Source organism: Strix aluco, chromosome 3, assembly GCF_031877795.1.
Source record: "Strix aluco isolate bStrAlu1 chromosome 3, bStrAlu1.hap1, whole genome shotgun sequence".
Taxonomy (NCBI): Eukaryota; Metazoa; Chordata; class Aves; order Strigiformes; family Strigidae; genus Strix; species Strix aluco.
This window is the reverse complement of record NC_133933.1, coordinates 11,296,299-11,310,809: the sequence shown is the minus strand read 5'-3', so window position 1 is coordinate 11,310,809 and position 14,511 is coordinate 11,296,299. Positions and strand designations below refer to the sequence as shown.

The 14,511-nt window shown below is 47.6% G+C and overlaps 1 protein-coding gene across 1 annotated transcript; it reads right to left on the bottom strand.

Annotated features, from left to right (window-relative positions):
* Window positions 1-6,513: 6,513 nt before the first annotated feature.
* Window positions 6,514-9,691, bottom strand: MAL (mal, T cell differentiation protein (MAL blood group)). Its single transcript, XM_074820589.1, has 4 exons — window positions 9,535-9,691; window positions 7,460-7,627; window positions 7,147-7,281; window positions 6,514-6,908 (listed from the first exon to the last, which is right to left on the bottom strand). Exons 1-4 carry the CDS (start codon window positions 9,619-9,621, stop codon window positions 6,834-6,836), a joined length of 465 nt encoding a protein of 154 aa, XP_074676690.1. The 5' UTR covers window positions 9,622-9,691; the 3' UTR covers window positions 6,514-6,833.
* Window positions 9,692-14,511: the final 4,820 nt, after the last annotated feature.

Here is a 14,511-nt window from a genome sequence, read left to right as displayed (position 1 = left end):
GTTCAGTGTGGGTTTGTTGGGGTCTTTTTTGCAAAATGCCAGTGTCTGGGAGATCTTGAAGCAAGCAGCAGTAGTGGGAGTTAATGTGTGCACTCTCCATCTCACTCTCTAGGCTCGCTCATTATGGGGAAATCAGAAAGTAGAAGTTGTGTGTCTTCTGCAGGGGGGATGGGGAAGGGGAGCAAGGTGATGGCGGGCAACAGCTGGACTTGTGCAAACACTGTTCATGCAAGTGGGGAAGTTCCCCAAATGAAGCAGAGCCCAAATACCTGAGGAGAGACACCCCACTGTGGGATATCACAGTATTTCGACTGGCATTGGAAGTCCAGTCCAGAACCCACAATCCAGCCTTTCTTTTGGTACTCTTCTCTGCACGTGTGCTAGGAAAAGACCTAGCTTAAATTTTCTGCCAACATAGAATCTTCAACCCTACCCAGAACTCAGAAAGTGCTACAGTTGTCAGATTAAAGGAGATAGAGCTAGTCCATGATACATGCCAGCCTCTGACCAGAGATGGAATAAACCATGTAGCAGATCTCCAACTGAAGCACACAGAGGTACATGCTAGATGCTGGATTAGCTCACTGGTTGGAGGGGATCCATCACCCAAGTCCCACCCGAAGATAAACAGGCTCTGCATCCACATGCTAGGACACCGCTCTACCTGGCAACTCCATGTTTTTGACTTGGCAAAAGAAACAGTGGAACCAAACCTAAACAATGTTTTATCACAAAGTATTAGAGCAGTCCAAGGCTATAAAACAAGTCAGGAGTTAACTTCTGTGCCTCTCAGTCTGTGAGTGCTTCTCATGGCATTTCTCTGTATGATGCTTGTACCACCTGTTTTGTTAGTACAAGAGAAAATACCTTAGAAATACTTCAAGACCAGCCTGGGAATTTGCATTTTAAGTTTTGATGTTAAAGACATTTAGGAGCAATATTTTACACTGATTTCAATCCAGGTTTCTAAAGACAGCAGTTGTGTATGTACAAACAGGCATGGTGAATTTAATTGAGTTTTATCTCACTTTGGTAATGAACATTCTAATTCAAAGCCATGCCTGCTGAGCAGTTGGCTGAAGGCTTTATTCCTGTTTGCCAGCTCAATCTAAATCCACCTTCAATAGGATTGCAAAGTGTTCAGTTAGCAAGCTTTCTTGTAAGCAGCATATCAAAGTACTGTTCGAGAACATCTGCTCACATTTAACTTGCATCTTACTGGTGAGCAAAATCAAGAATGAATAAACCCGAGCTAAAGGAATCAAATCTAGCTGCATTTAGATGACCTTCAGTTTGCCTTTGTCCTTGCAGAAACAGAGCTGAAGTGACTCAAAACAGCCTCAGCTTGGGTACTAGAGAGAGCCTGAAGTGACTGACTGCATCAGCTGTTTGTCATTTGCTTCCCTGTGTTGCAGTGAGTAGATGGATTATGCCAGCATTTTCTCTCTTCTCAGAACCGGGAATAAGGTGTGTGTCAGTAGCAGGTGATTGCGTCCACACTTGGAAATGACCTGCTGCTTCCTTGTATTGCTGTTCTTGCATTTCCTTGCCCAACACGTATGGAGAAAGCCCCCCATATTCTGGCCTAAGAATGGGGATGGTGCCACAGGAGATTGTACAAGGCCACTGCTGCACAAAAATCGGGGATGTGGGTGATGCCAGTGTCTCCAGCACAGTGGGGTGAGATGGGAGAACCAGGCAGGTCCCTTGTGTGATCTTGGGAAGGGCTGAAGAAGGACAAGCCATGGGGACAGCTTGCTGCATAGCTAGCAGCACGCACTGCAGACCAAGTTGTAAAGTCCAGCTCCCTCCAGCTGACCTGGGCCAGAGTGCTGTTCCTTGTGAAACCCAAACTGAGGTCTGACACCGCATTTTCCCAGCTCATGAGGTGCATGGGCACTCAGCACAAGGGTCATAGTCTCTCTTTTGTGAGTAGAGGTCTGCAAACAGACATCTCCCTCGAACCTTTCTTTGTCACTCAGTAATTTCTGTAAAGGGGTAAACCAACACATTATTCTCAGTGGATCTTTTCTCCATCAGCCAAAGCACTGGGGAGTGTCTGATTTATATCTGGTGTCTCTAAGAGAAACCACACAACCCTTGCAGGCCCACCTTGTGTGCTAGTAGAAATGAGGAGCTGTGAGATAAGGAAGTGGTAGGGTGAATGTCATTTGCCTTTTCAGAACTTAAAGTAATGTAGTAACCACAAATCTCCCTCTTTCTGCAAGGTCTGCACACTAGCTACACTTGCATCTGCTCCCATGAGGGTCCTCAGGACTACTCTGCCTTGCCTCTGCTCTCTGGAGGAGGTTTAGGGCCCTTCTCAGACCCACAGGACAATAACACATGTTTGAGCACTTCCATGAATCAGGAATAAGGCATTTCCATCCCTCAAAGCAAATGGGGTTTCAATGCTTGATTCTGTTAGCGTAAGGGAGGCCAAGGAGAAGGAAGGGGCCCTGGTCTCAGTGCAACGATCAGAGGTGGGGAATGGACCACAGTTGGGTCAGGAGAGGGGGAGGCAGACCGAGTCAGCCATGAATCAGGCTCTGCCACAGACCCACACGGAGCTTTGATCCCTCTGTAGAAGTCATCTTTGGTGGGTTTCCTGTTTTCACACGTTTGTTCATACAGATGCTTGCATAGATGTTTTACCCAGCATACAGTTTGCTCATCACTCACAGATAAAGCTGACTATAAAATAACAAACGTCAGAAACTCCTGCATTTTCCATGGAGCTGGCTGTAATTTTCTATTAAGTTTCTTTGCTTTCAGGCAAAGCAAATTCCCATGCAATTCAGGAGAAGATGGAAATGCTTCTAACTCATTGCATCACTGGAGACAAGGTATCCAATATACAAATATTTGGGGAACAGCTAACATTGTGACTAAGAAGCTAATTAAGCAAAAGCAACCAAGATTACAATCTGGGCATAGTTAATGAATAGTTAAAACAAGTCTGTAATCTTGTTTTTATCACAGGATCTGAGGGTTTGTCTTCAAGAGGATAGTTTGTTTTAACTGAAGTCTAATTGCCTGCAGACCTCCTTGTCTTGTTGAGGAAACTGGAGAAGAGCAGAGATGGAAACTCCAGTTACACTACCAGTTGAAATCTGGTGGTGGCTGCAGGGATGCAGTAGGCCCACTGGTTTTAACAGTGTGAATGACTTGTAAGTGCTCTGAGAAAAGGGCTGAGTTGTGGCTTTTTAAATGGGCTGCTCTATCTAGCTATGTTTGCAAGGGATTCCCAGGGATGGGGAGGAAGAATGAAATGGTGAGGAGGATGCTGTTGAAGATGTGGTGCCAATCTGGAGGGATCTGGAAGTGTCTGAGCAAATGCAAAACCTGGGATGGAACAGCCCCATGTATTGGGCCAGGCTGGGAGCAGCTCTACAGGCAAGAACTGCAGGTGCCTTGTGGTCAACAAACTGCAAGGGCCAAATGTGTGCAAGCAGCACTCGGCAGAGCTAGCCGCCTCATGTTTGGGGAACATGCTACCATGCAATTAACCCCAGACAAATATCTCCATGGGAGAAAGATCAAGCCTGCAGTGTTCATCGTGCCCAATGTTTCCAGTGAGGTGACAGCAAATTCTCAGGGAACGCTATCCTCAGGGCTCTCTGTGGGGATGAGACCTGGTGCACGCATGGTTTGTAGATCCTGGGAGATTCTCTGAGCTCTGGGCAGCATCTTTCCCTTCGGAAACATGGAGGGCAGGGACCTTAGGCTGCCCAGCTTCCAGGGCATGTGGGTCTTCATGGCTGTGTTGAGACAATAAGAGGGCTGGGCATGATGGGCGGTGGAGACCTCAGGGTGCTTTTTTCATTTTCTTCTCCTCTTTTTTTCTCCTCTTCCCACCAGGCAGGGAACATGCATATTGCTGCAACTCCCCTGGCATGAGGTGCAGTTCAGTGGCCTGGCTCAACAACACCACATCTCGCTGTGTCAGTGTCCTGAGCTGGGGCCCAGCAGCCTTGTGCCGAACAGGGACCCTCCTTCATCTGCAAGCTGTTCAGTTGCATGAAGTTGGGGCCACATTGGGAGGGTTTCAAAGTTGCAGCACTGCTTTTTATCAGTTACTTTGGATGCTCTTGACCCTGCAGTGGCCCTTCTCTCTGCCCACCTCTCCCCAGGCAAAGACTTGGCCCCGGGTTACACTGGGGCCACAGGGTCTCCGTCCCAGGGCCATGTCCACAACCTTGACTCAGCCCACTCCCCGGCTACGCTGGGGCTGGTGAGCACTCCCATGCCAGCAGCACCCAGCTGTTTTTTTCCAGTGCTGGTTTACAGCAAGGTTACACTAAGGCTGGGGGGAAAGGCATCTCAGCACACAGGGTGGGGCCAGAAGGAAAGGGATGAGGTGAACTAGTGCAGACTGGTGTGAACTGGTGTGTGGCAGGGAAGGGTGAAGCAAAGGGTAAAGCAAGGCAGAAAGAACTGGGGAGGAGAGATGGAAGCCCTGCCAAGACATAGGCTGCAAACGTGGTGGCCACAAGGCACAGGGATGTGGGTGTGAGGAGACAGACAGCACTGCTCAGTGCAGAGGTGCTGGCCACACCTGGGTACAGAACGTGGACAGAGCTATCACATCCCAGGGGCCAGGGTATGACTGCAAACGTCTGCCTTGGTAGATAGACCCAAACAGAAAGGTGTCTTTGTGTTTCAGTGCTAAATTCAGGGGCATTAATAGAAGAGGGCAAATCTGGGCACCAACCATGCACACACGCGCGCGCACACACACACTCCCCCCCCACACCCCACACACACCCCCCCCGGTGATGTGATGTTGAAACCAGTTTCACCAGGTGCATGTTAAGCCTTCAGAACCAAGCGCCAGTCCAAAGCGGCTGTGAGTTCCCTTCCTGCTCTGACAAGGGTTTTCTTTTTATAATCATCTTGCTGTTGTCACACTAACACAAGCAAAACAGGTCAGGCTGGTTTTCAGCAAGGAATAAACAAGAAAAAAGAAATCAAATGTTTTCCTCATTGCAATAAAAAAGCCTCAGAAGTCCCCCCTGGATCTGAAGCAACAGAGGTGCCTCCAAGGCAATCTTTATTTCCCTTCCAGTCTCCAGTCCGTGTTATTATCTAGGAACTTCAGACTCAAAATGGAAGCACTTTCTGCCCCACAAGCTGGAAGGGCTGATTTGGTACCACAGTTTATTAGGCACCTCTAACACATGAAAATACCCCTTCTTGGGTCTAAACCCCATTTAAATTAACTCACTGTTGTGGTTTAACCCTAGCTGGCAATTAAGCACCACACAGCTGCCTGGTCATTCTCCCCAGTGGGATGGGGGAGAGAATCAGAAGGGTAAAGTGAGAAACCTCATAGGCTGAGATAAAGACAGTTTAATAGGTAAAGCAAAAGCTGCACACACAAGCAAAGCAAAACAAGGAATTCATTCACCACTTCCCATCGGCAGGCAGGTGCTCAGCCATCCCCAGGAAAGCAGGGCTCCATCACGCATAACGGTGACTTGGGAAGACAAATGCCACAACTCTGAACGTCCCCTCTTACTCCTTCTCTACCCCAGGTTTATATGCTGAGCATGACGTCACATGGTCTGGGATATCCCTGGGGTCAGTTGGGGTCGGCTGTCCCAGCTGTGTCCCCTCCCAGGTCCTTGTGCACCCCCAGCCCACTCACTGGTGGGATGGGTGAGAAGCAGAAAAGGCCTTGGCTCTGTGCAAGCCCTGCTCAGCAGTAACTAAAACATCCCTGTGTTAGCAACACTATTTCCAGCACAAATCTGAAAATTAACTCTATCCCAGCCAAAACCAGCACACTCACTCAAGTTAACACTCTGGAGTAATGTAAGCATTCAGATAAACGTCATCACTAAGATTGACCCAAGCTGGTTTAGCCCCTGGCCCTGGCTACAGATTCCCACAGGCTCCCCTTGCCAGAAAAGCCCGCTCATTCATGCCCAAGTCTGTGCCTCCTTAGGCACTGCCCTGTTACAGTGCTCCTGAGGCTGTACAAGGCTGTGTACCTGTGCGAAGCAAAGGGAAAACAGCAGAAATTACTCTTGTCTATTTGCAAATTCACAGCAAGCCCATCTTTCTCAGCGACATTGTGCTGGTGCATGTGAGAGCAGCCATGCACCAAGGACAAGAGTTGATTGCCTGGGTTTATTCAAGATGTTAATCTAATCATCCATACAATTCTCCTACAGCCTACCACACATTTTCTAAGTTGTGTTTTGTAGGGAGGTTAAAGACAATGGTAATTCCTGTCATTATGGTTGTGCCTCATAATTCAGCAATACTCTTCAGGAGTTGCAATAACTCATGTTGCCCCTGATGCAAGTTAGATATTGTCCCTGTTTCTCATGACAAGTAAGAGATGGCATTTCCAGAAACTGGATGAAGATGTTCTTTTGGCACAGCAGTTTTAGGGAGGGAACTAGGCTTACATGGAGGGCTGGTAATTAAAATGACCTGCTTTCCTATTCATGCTGGTTGTTCAGGCTTCCCATCATAGCAGTAACAACCCTGGAGGCATAAAGGTGTGGTTCAGGGAGATTTTTAATCACTTTGAACCCAACTATATTATTCTTTTTAAAGCTGGATGTTTTTCTATTTGGGCCCAAATTACCAGCATCAAACTGTACCCAGCCAAGAAGAGACTGAAGGGAAACAGGTTGTGCCAGGATGTAGCTTCCTCTGGGAGGCTCTTTGTCTTCATTGCCATGGTCGCACATAAAAAGCTTCTTGTTCATAGTACATACGTTAAAAAACAAACCCCAAACCCAGCCTGGAAATTGCAGTTGTTAAACAGCTTTCGTGTTCATGGGGTGACCACAAGACACACTTGCAAGGGGAGGCCCTTAGGAAGATTTCCATCGCAGGAGTGAGAACACCTTATGGATCACGTACATCAGGGTAGCTACGAATGCAAATACCTACAATGGAAAAACACATCAGCCAGTTAACTTATTACATGGCATGAGTTCCTGCACTGAGCAAATACCTTGTGATGCGTTATATCTCTATTGACTCTTGCATGTTTGGAGACATTCATGCATAGTAGGACTGGGACTAGTTTCATTGTTCCTGTTGCTGGTGCAAGTAAAGATTGGCCCTTGAGGCCGCTCCACAGTCACCCCCTCACATTCCTTCCCCTGCTTGCCAGGCACTCACCACAGCAGCGATGTTCTCCCGGTAGATAGCTGTTACCAGAGGGTTGGTAGACAAGCCAGCTGCATAGGTGTAGTAGGCTTCCAACACAGCAGCACTGAGGTAGAACAGAGCTGCTGTCTCCTGACAGATGACATCCTAAGAAACAAGGATCACGCAGTCATTTCCAAGGAGGGAGCACACTGCAAAGGGGAAAAAAAAGGAACCCACACAAGCAAGCACCAGCCTGCAATTTGGAGTGCTGTAACAAGGAGACAATTGTCTACAAGTGATACCAGGGAGGGGAGAGGCCCTGAGGTTTGTCACATCCACTTACCAAGGTGACCCAGGAGCTGCTGCCCCCATGCACCCCGCAGATGTCAAGGCACAGAAGAGTGGTGGACATAACAAAGCAGAACACAGAGACAAACATCACCCAGCCTTGCAGGATGGGTAATGGGACCTTCGAGGATGCCACCAGGATCCAGACAAGGCCCCCAAAGATCTGCAAGTGAAAGTGGGAGAGAGGGAAAGTGTGGAATAAATTGGCTTATCCAGAGCAGAGCCAAAAACCGTGCACACCTCTGGCACTGGCACTGCTCGTGGCAATAGCCCAGGGATGCCTTTGATTTCTTCCCAGCCTCCACTTGAAACTGGGCATTTAGCTGGGAGCATCTGCCTCGGATCTTGACCCCAAAAAAATCTTGCTGTAGCCCTGCCTTCTGGTGTCACACCCTTCCCACATCAGTGTGCTCAGGAGGCTGGTTCAGACATTTTTGAAGGCTGGTTTCTATGAACAGGAAGGCTTATTTCAGAAGGGCGTTTGCTTCACACGCAGTGTGTCAGGATCATCTGAGCTGCAGGCAAGACCTTCTGGCATTTTTGTAACTGTCTTAGCATTTGAAATGCCTTTTTTTTTTTTTTGTAGTCACCATACGAACCCACTGCAGGCAACCTCAGATTCCACTAAAGATTGAGAAACTCTTTATCTTTCTGAATGCTGTGATTCAAGGCAGCCGCCTCCTTTGTACACAGCAGAGATAATACAGCTGCATGACCTAGGGACACACACCTCCAGCGATGGAGGAATCCAGTTATGCAGCATTCCTCTTTCCCCGGGTGGTTACTGAGCCTTTAGGATGCACATTTCCAGAATTTACCCAAACCAAAGGATAGGGTGCTTATTGCTGTCTCATTAAGCAAGCTGCCTTACCAAATCCCCTGGAGACAGAGATTACAAACAAGCAGTTCAAGGCACAGACCTTACCGTAAGCATGTTGAGCCCAGCAGCACCAGAACTAACACAACCCTGTGGTGGGGTGGCTGGCAAACGTCTGCCCAGCCAGAACCTTCACAGGGACTTTTCACCTTCCTTCATGCAGCTGCAGGAAACCTGGAGCTTGCTCTTAGGGCCTGGACACAGAGACTGAGTCCCTAGAGCATATCTGGAGGAGCTGAAGGAAAGCCTTTCTTTACACATTGGTAATGCCTGCTTTAACCCAACTCCTCTTTGCTTGACTGCTATCACTAGGAGAATGAAGGAAATGCTGTAAATCCCAGGAGCGTGGACTGAGTTGTGCTACAGGGAAGGATTTGGCCCCAGATGGCAAAATTGAAGTTTTTAGCATGCAATAATCTGAATACCATCCTACAACACTCAACCTTCACTGCTGGATGAAAGTGCCCAGGCTTTCGAAAAAGTATCTCAAACTGTTGTGAGAAGAGCAGGTTTCATGGGTGGGGGCAGAGGACACAGGAAAAAGGTTCTGAAACTTTCCATATTAGTCAGTGCTCACAGCAACCGCTTTTAATCACCTGTGCCAAATCTATAAAGATTATGATCTTCTCCTGCTCAATGAAGTTACAATACAGGAAGAATTTACAAAGTGTTTGTTCACCCTTTGCTTATCCACTGTTGCCCACACACCCAGGTCCAGCACATTGCAGCTGAGCAGTACAGCTTCAGCAGCCCTAGGCTCTTTGCTGCTGCAAAAAATTACCTCAGCAAGCCTTTACTCCCTGCTTTAAGCAAGCAATTTATCCTCTGCCTGTATCAGCTGATAAAATCATCTTCCAGTTAATTAACTGGCCGTTTGGCAACCTAGTTTAGACCCACCAGCACCCCCTTCAACTTTGTTAGGCAGAAAATTACAAAAGGTTTTCAGAGCACCGCAGAAATCCCCTGCAGACTGAAGGAGAGCTTCAGAGCCCCAGCCTGGGGCTTGTGGTTTTCTTTGAGGGTGTGCTAGGTATCAGGGGCTGGCCCCAGACCTTTGTGACTCGGGGACTTGGTGTGGCTCCTGGACCACATGCTTAGCATCAATTCTCATCCCTCAGACACCTGCAGCATGAAGTGTGCTGGATGCCCCACAAGCAGCATCTGCCTTCCCCCAGGGAAAAACCAGCACTCACAATTTCAGGAATGAAGAGCACATCTGGGAAAGTCGTCAGGACGGCCAGGCCACTGGGCAAAGAGGTGGTGGAAGTTGCCGAGGACATTGCGAGCCTCTCCCACGGTGACTATCAGTCGCTCTGGCTCTAGCTGCTGGAGGTAGCTGCTAAATGCAGCCTTCCCTCCCTCTCTCTCCCTCTTCCTCATTCCCTCCCCTTCTTCCTGCTCTTCCTTCTTCCTCCCTCCTTCCTGGTGGCAGGTGAAGACAGCTGTGTGGCACAGGTGTGGCCAAACCCTGTGACCAGGAGCTACTTGGTAGCTGACAGGAGCCACATGTGAGGTTTTCAGGAGATACAGGCAGCCCTGAGGCGTTTTGAGCAGAGATGTCTCTACACAAGCTGACCATGCAGGGCGGTGGTGAGTTGCACTGGCTTAAATCTGAGGACAACAGGGAAGACCTCTACCTATCCAGCTGGGTCCCCTCTTATCCCCTTTATTTGCACAGTAAGTCAGCTTGTCCCGCATCCATGTGAGCTGGCCACAGCAGTGGGCACAAGAGCAGCTGGCGGCCAGGGCGAGCCAGGACACGCCAGCTACAGCTGTGAGAAATGTCTCACAGATAGACATGCATCCCAAGACGAGGGCAGTCAAATTGCAGGGTGAACTACTTCTGTTGTCTCAGAAGGAGACTGGATATGCCAAGGTAACAAAAATTACCTAAAAGAATGAGATTTCCCAAGCCATCTGGCTTCCTTTTTTTTTTGCTTTTTTTTTTTTTTTAGCCTGGAGTCTATGGGAGTGAGTCATTCCCCTCTCCATACTATGGAGTGTTCACTTCTTTTTAACATGCTCATTTGGATACCCAACAAAACCACACAACTTCAGAAGCTAAGGCCAAAGGCATGAAACATCAGGAAAAGAAAAGGAGCAGTGTGGCAACACACATTGCTGTGGACCAGTGACCCGTGGAAGAAGTGCCCATTTCAGCCAGGCCCTATATATGGTGCTTGCCCTTCCGCAGCTGCTCCCATGCATGAGGCTTTGGTGCAGGGTCTGGAGCAGGAGGTAGGAGGAACTGCCTCGTTCCTGGCCCCATGTGCCTGGTACACACAGCTCCAATAATTGCCACCATCAGCTCTGGCCTGGAGCCTCCAGCCAGCCTCCTCACAACTGCAACAAGGGGCATGTTCAGTTGTTGTTGCTCTGCTTTCTGCAAGTGCATCAGCCGGTGTCACAGCCCTAGGGCAGGAATGGGGTGCCCTGGTGTTGCATATAAAGGTGACAAATGAATTTGGTAGGAGATGAATCCCCTTGCGTTCTAGCTGGTCCTCAAAGATTATAGGGGCTAGGGGCAGCTGGGCTTATTTCTTAATAGGTAAGCCAATTATTGCCGTGACTAGAGGTCTGAAACCAGATATATGAACTGCTTGTATGCTGTAGGTCCAGTCGCATTCAAAAGAAGCAGTCAGATGCACGAATAGTATCGTTTATTCTTATGCAACATTTCAGTTTCTTTGAGTTTGCCAGCAATAAATGCACTATACTGCAGAATGGCTATATAGCTCTACAAACAAAAATGAAACCAATTGCAATCATAAGCTTAATTTCCCAGGTAGTCACTTAGCATAGCCGAGGTCACAAATTTTACCAAAAGGCATCCCTTTTTTTTTTTTTTTTTTGGGGGGGGGGAGGAGAACAAACCCACGATCTGTCCCTCTGATTTCTTATCGAATTCTCATCCCTCTGAGTTAGGTATGAACTCGAGGTAGTACTTATCGACTATCGTGCCAAGTGTGTATGTGTGTGTGGTCAAGCCACTGTTCCTTGAGTTGTAGCACAAAACATTTCTTGATCTAAATTCCAAGCAGTTGTGTGAATCTGTTCTTGTGAAAAGCAGAAGAATGGGACCATGTGGCTTCCACCTCGCTTCACGTTCCTCCTCAATACCATGGCAACACAAAACACTGGATCATCACCCTGTCTTGTGCCTATTCTAGGCACCAGTTGTTCAGCAACAGTGAGCTTTGCAGTCTTTCACTGTTTTGTGCTCCCAACACTTCCAACACGTGGGCAGCACTGAGTGTGGTGGCGAGGCTACATGAGCCAGTTACCATCAGTGCAGACCCTTCTGGCTGGGAGCACAATGGGTTTATTTTGCAGCAGGCTGGAGGAAATGGGGAGAGCTCTGTAGGGAGAAAAGGAATAAATACCTGCTCTGAATCCAAGGGACACAGAGAGTCTGGGGGCATCAAATGCAAGAAAGGAAGACAGTGTGAAAATTTTCCCTTACAGAGGAAGCAGTAGGGCAGATGGCTGGAGGAGGCTGCAAAATCAAAAAATTGGACAAATGCTTTTAATAAGCAAATTAAATGAGGGGGATGGTCCCCACTTTACGGACCTCCTCACCTTATTTTATACAACATGCACAAAAACATGACCAGAAAGAGAAGGATCCTCTGTCATGTGCCTGGGTCCCAGGAGTTTGGAGTATCAAACCTGTCTGAATAACAATCATCACTAGGACTTGCAAGGACAATGAGCACCTGCAAAGTCCCTGGGCAGCCTTGGCAGGACATGCCAGACAGGCTCCAGGGGTACTCGAAGAGGGGGTGAGGGTGACAGTTAGGTGGTAGAGCAAGCACAGAGCCCCAGAGTTGGTGGGGATGTGAAGGGGTGTGATGGATACCCTTTAATGAGACCTTGAGCTCCCCTTTTTTTTTTCCCTCCAAGTAGTTCATTGAAGCAAGACAATTTAAGTGGATATTTCTGATGACCTTTTCTCACTTAAATGCAGAGCCTGTGCTGACCACCTCCTGCCCCAAGTACCATGCAGGGGCCTCATGACTTCTTCTTCAAAGGTGTGAGAGTGTTTTTGCTGTATCTACCTAATTTCCTGCTTCTTTAGTGAGATAACATGTGCAATAAGATTACATAGGTATACATATGTATAAAAACTTACCTATGTGGCAGACATACAAACCAGTCAGCAAACAAGTAAAGCAGAAAGCAGTGGGAGTGTAGGCACAGAGCTGCACAGACAACTCCAGAGGGGGTCTAGCTATCTCTGTAAGGGATAGAGTTGAAGCTACATAGCCCTTCCATTCCTGGGATGACAGGAGTGGCAGTGGTGGGCATGAGGAAGGAGCAACTGTGTTCTGAGAGACAGGGACACTGGTGCTTGGTTCAGTCCAGCTGGGCTGAGTAAGCTTTGAAGAACCCTTTCTTTACTTGTTATTAGAATATAATTTCTTGAAGGTATGGCTTCTCCTATTTTATTTCATGTCCTCCTCTGTTGACTGGGAAGCAGCATGTAACTAAAAGCAACTATCAAACTGTTGGGAGTTGCCACAATACTGTAAACTTGAGACCTGGTTTTGTTGGTGGCTCTCAATACAAGAGTTCTCTTAGAACTGGTCGGTAGCAGTGGACTTTCCCCTCATAGACCAGCTTTTCAACACAACCAGTCAAAACAGAAAAAAGTCTGAATTCTGCGAAGTCTCTTTGAAAGTTAACTTCATCTTCTTAGCAGAAGAGACAGGCGAAGTGCATGACACATGTGATTTCTGGCAGACTAAAATCTCATAGATGTTTATTCCTGAAATGTTCATGAGAAAACAAGGAAGTATAACAAATATAGGATTATCACAATTTAAGCTTAAGAAACTTCGAGGGATTTAGTTCTGGGAATGAGTGTGAGGATTTTAGGAATCTAAAAGTCTCCTTGGGGAACACTGTCTGTTACCAGCATCTTTGTTTCTAGCGGTACACACAAAACAATGTTCAGGTTCTCTTCATCTAAGGCTAAAGCCTACAGCTTTTCAAGAATGCTTGCACTGTCAAATACTCTACCTGATGATGAAAAGACACTGCTACAGCTTGAATATTTGACCATCATCTTCACAACGAATTACCAGGGAACCAACCCCAGGCTGAGAATGAATGAGGACTTTATTTCACAAATTGTGTCTGAATGGTGAATGAACTGAACCATTTGCAGACAACTGACAAGCAAAACATACCATGAATATATACTTCATATAAATTCTTTTGAATACTTCTTCATCTGTGCAAGCAAGTAGAGAGACAGTTCATCTGCACAGCTGAGGCAGTGATTTTTTGGGCATCTGCTAGATTTCTGTATGGCATTTGAGAACCCAAAGTTTGTGTAGCTGGAACAGATTTGAAAAGGGTCTGATTGTAGGTGGAAGACAGTTAGCTTGAAAATGGCTGGAAAACACTGACTTTCACCTTAAAACTATGAGCATAAGAAAAAGTCTTTAGGGTTTATGCTCCTCTATCTTTTGATTTTTCCTTTTCTTCTTCACTCTTCACATGGATCTGTGACCCATGTTGTCAGTACACCTTGGGGTTAGGTATTCAGTTTTCTTGGTATTTTGGTTTTGATCTTTTCTTTCCTCTGTTGCTAATTTACCCAGACAATTACCCACAGCCCCCTAAAATCAGCCTGGGGTCCTCCATGCGCTGCAGATGAGCATCTGCTCCACCGGTGACCTCCATGGGTGGCAGGGGGGTGGCCCTGCCATCTCACCATGGGCTGTAGGGGAGTCTCTGCTCCGGCACACCTCCCCACATTCCTCTTCCTCCTCCTTTGTTCCACTAACCTTGTTGTTTGCAGAGGTGTCTCCCTCACAACTCCACCTCACAACTCCAACTCCTCCTCCTTCTTAAATACATTATCACAGGGGTGCAGCCACCGTCACTAACTGGCTCAGCCTTGGCCAGAGGCGGGTCCAACTTGGAGCTGGGGGAGCTTTGAGAAGCTTCTCACAGGGACCACTACTGTAGCCCCCTTTCCTGCTACCAAAAACCCTGCCACACACACAAACCCAGCACACCCTCTCCCTTCTGGCCTCCCAGTGAACTCCAGTGTGAATTTATGGATTCACTGCATCTTTCACCAAGACAGAGCCAAAACAGTCTCTCCATCAGGACTGAACTCCTAAGGACAAGGACTTCTGGCCAGATGTTGGCTGGCA

Excerpts from the sequence above, each read along its gene's own strand:
- MAL (XM_074820589.1), bottom strand. The coding sequence starts at position 9,621 with ATGTCCTCGGCAACTTCCACCACCTCTTTGCCCAGTGGCCTGGCCGTC. Across the intron at positions 7,628-9,534 it reads TGCTCTTCATTCCTGAAATT|ATCTTTGGGGGCCTTGTCTG; the intron begins GTGAGTGCTGGT and ends TTTCACTTGCAG. Across the intron at positions 6,909-7,146 it reads GGGAGAACATCGCTGCTGTG|GTATTTGCATTCGTAGCTAC; the intron begins GTGAGTGCCTGG and ends TTTCCATTGTAG.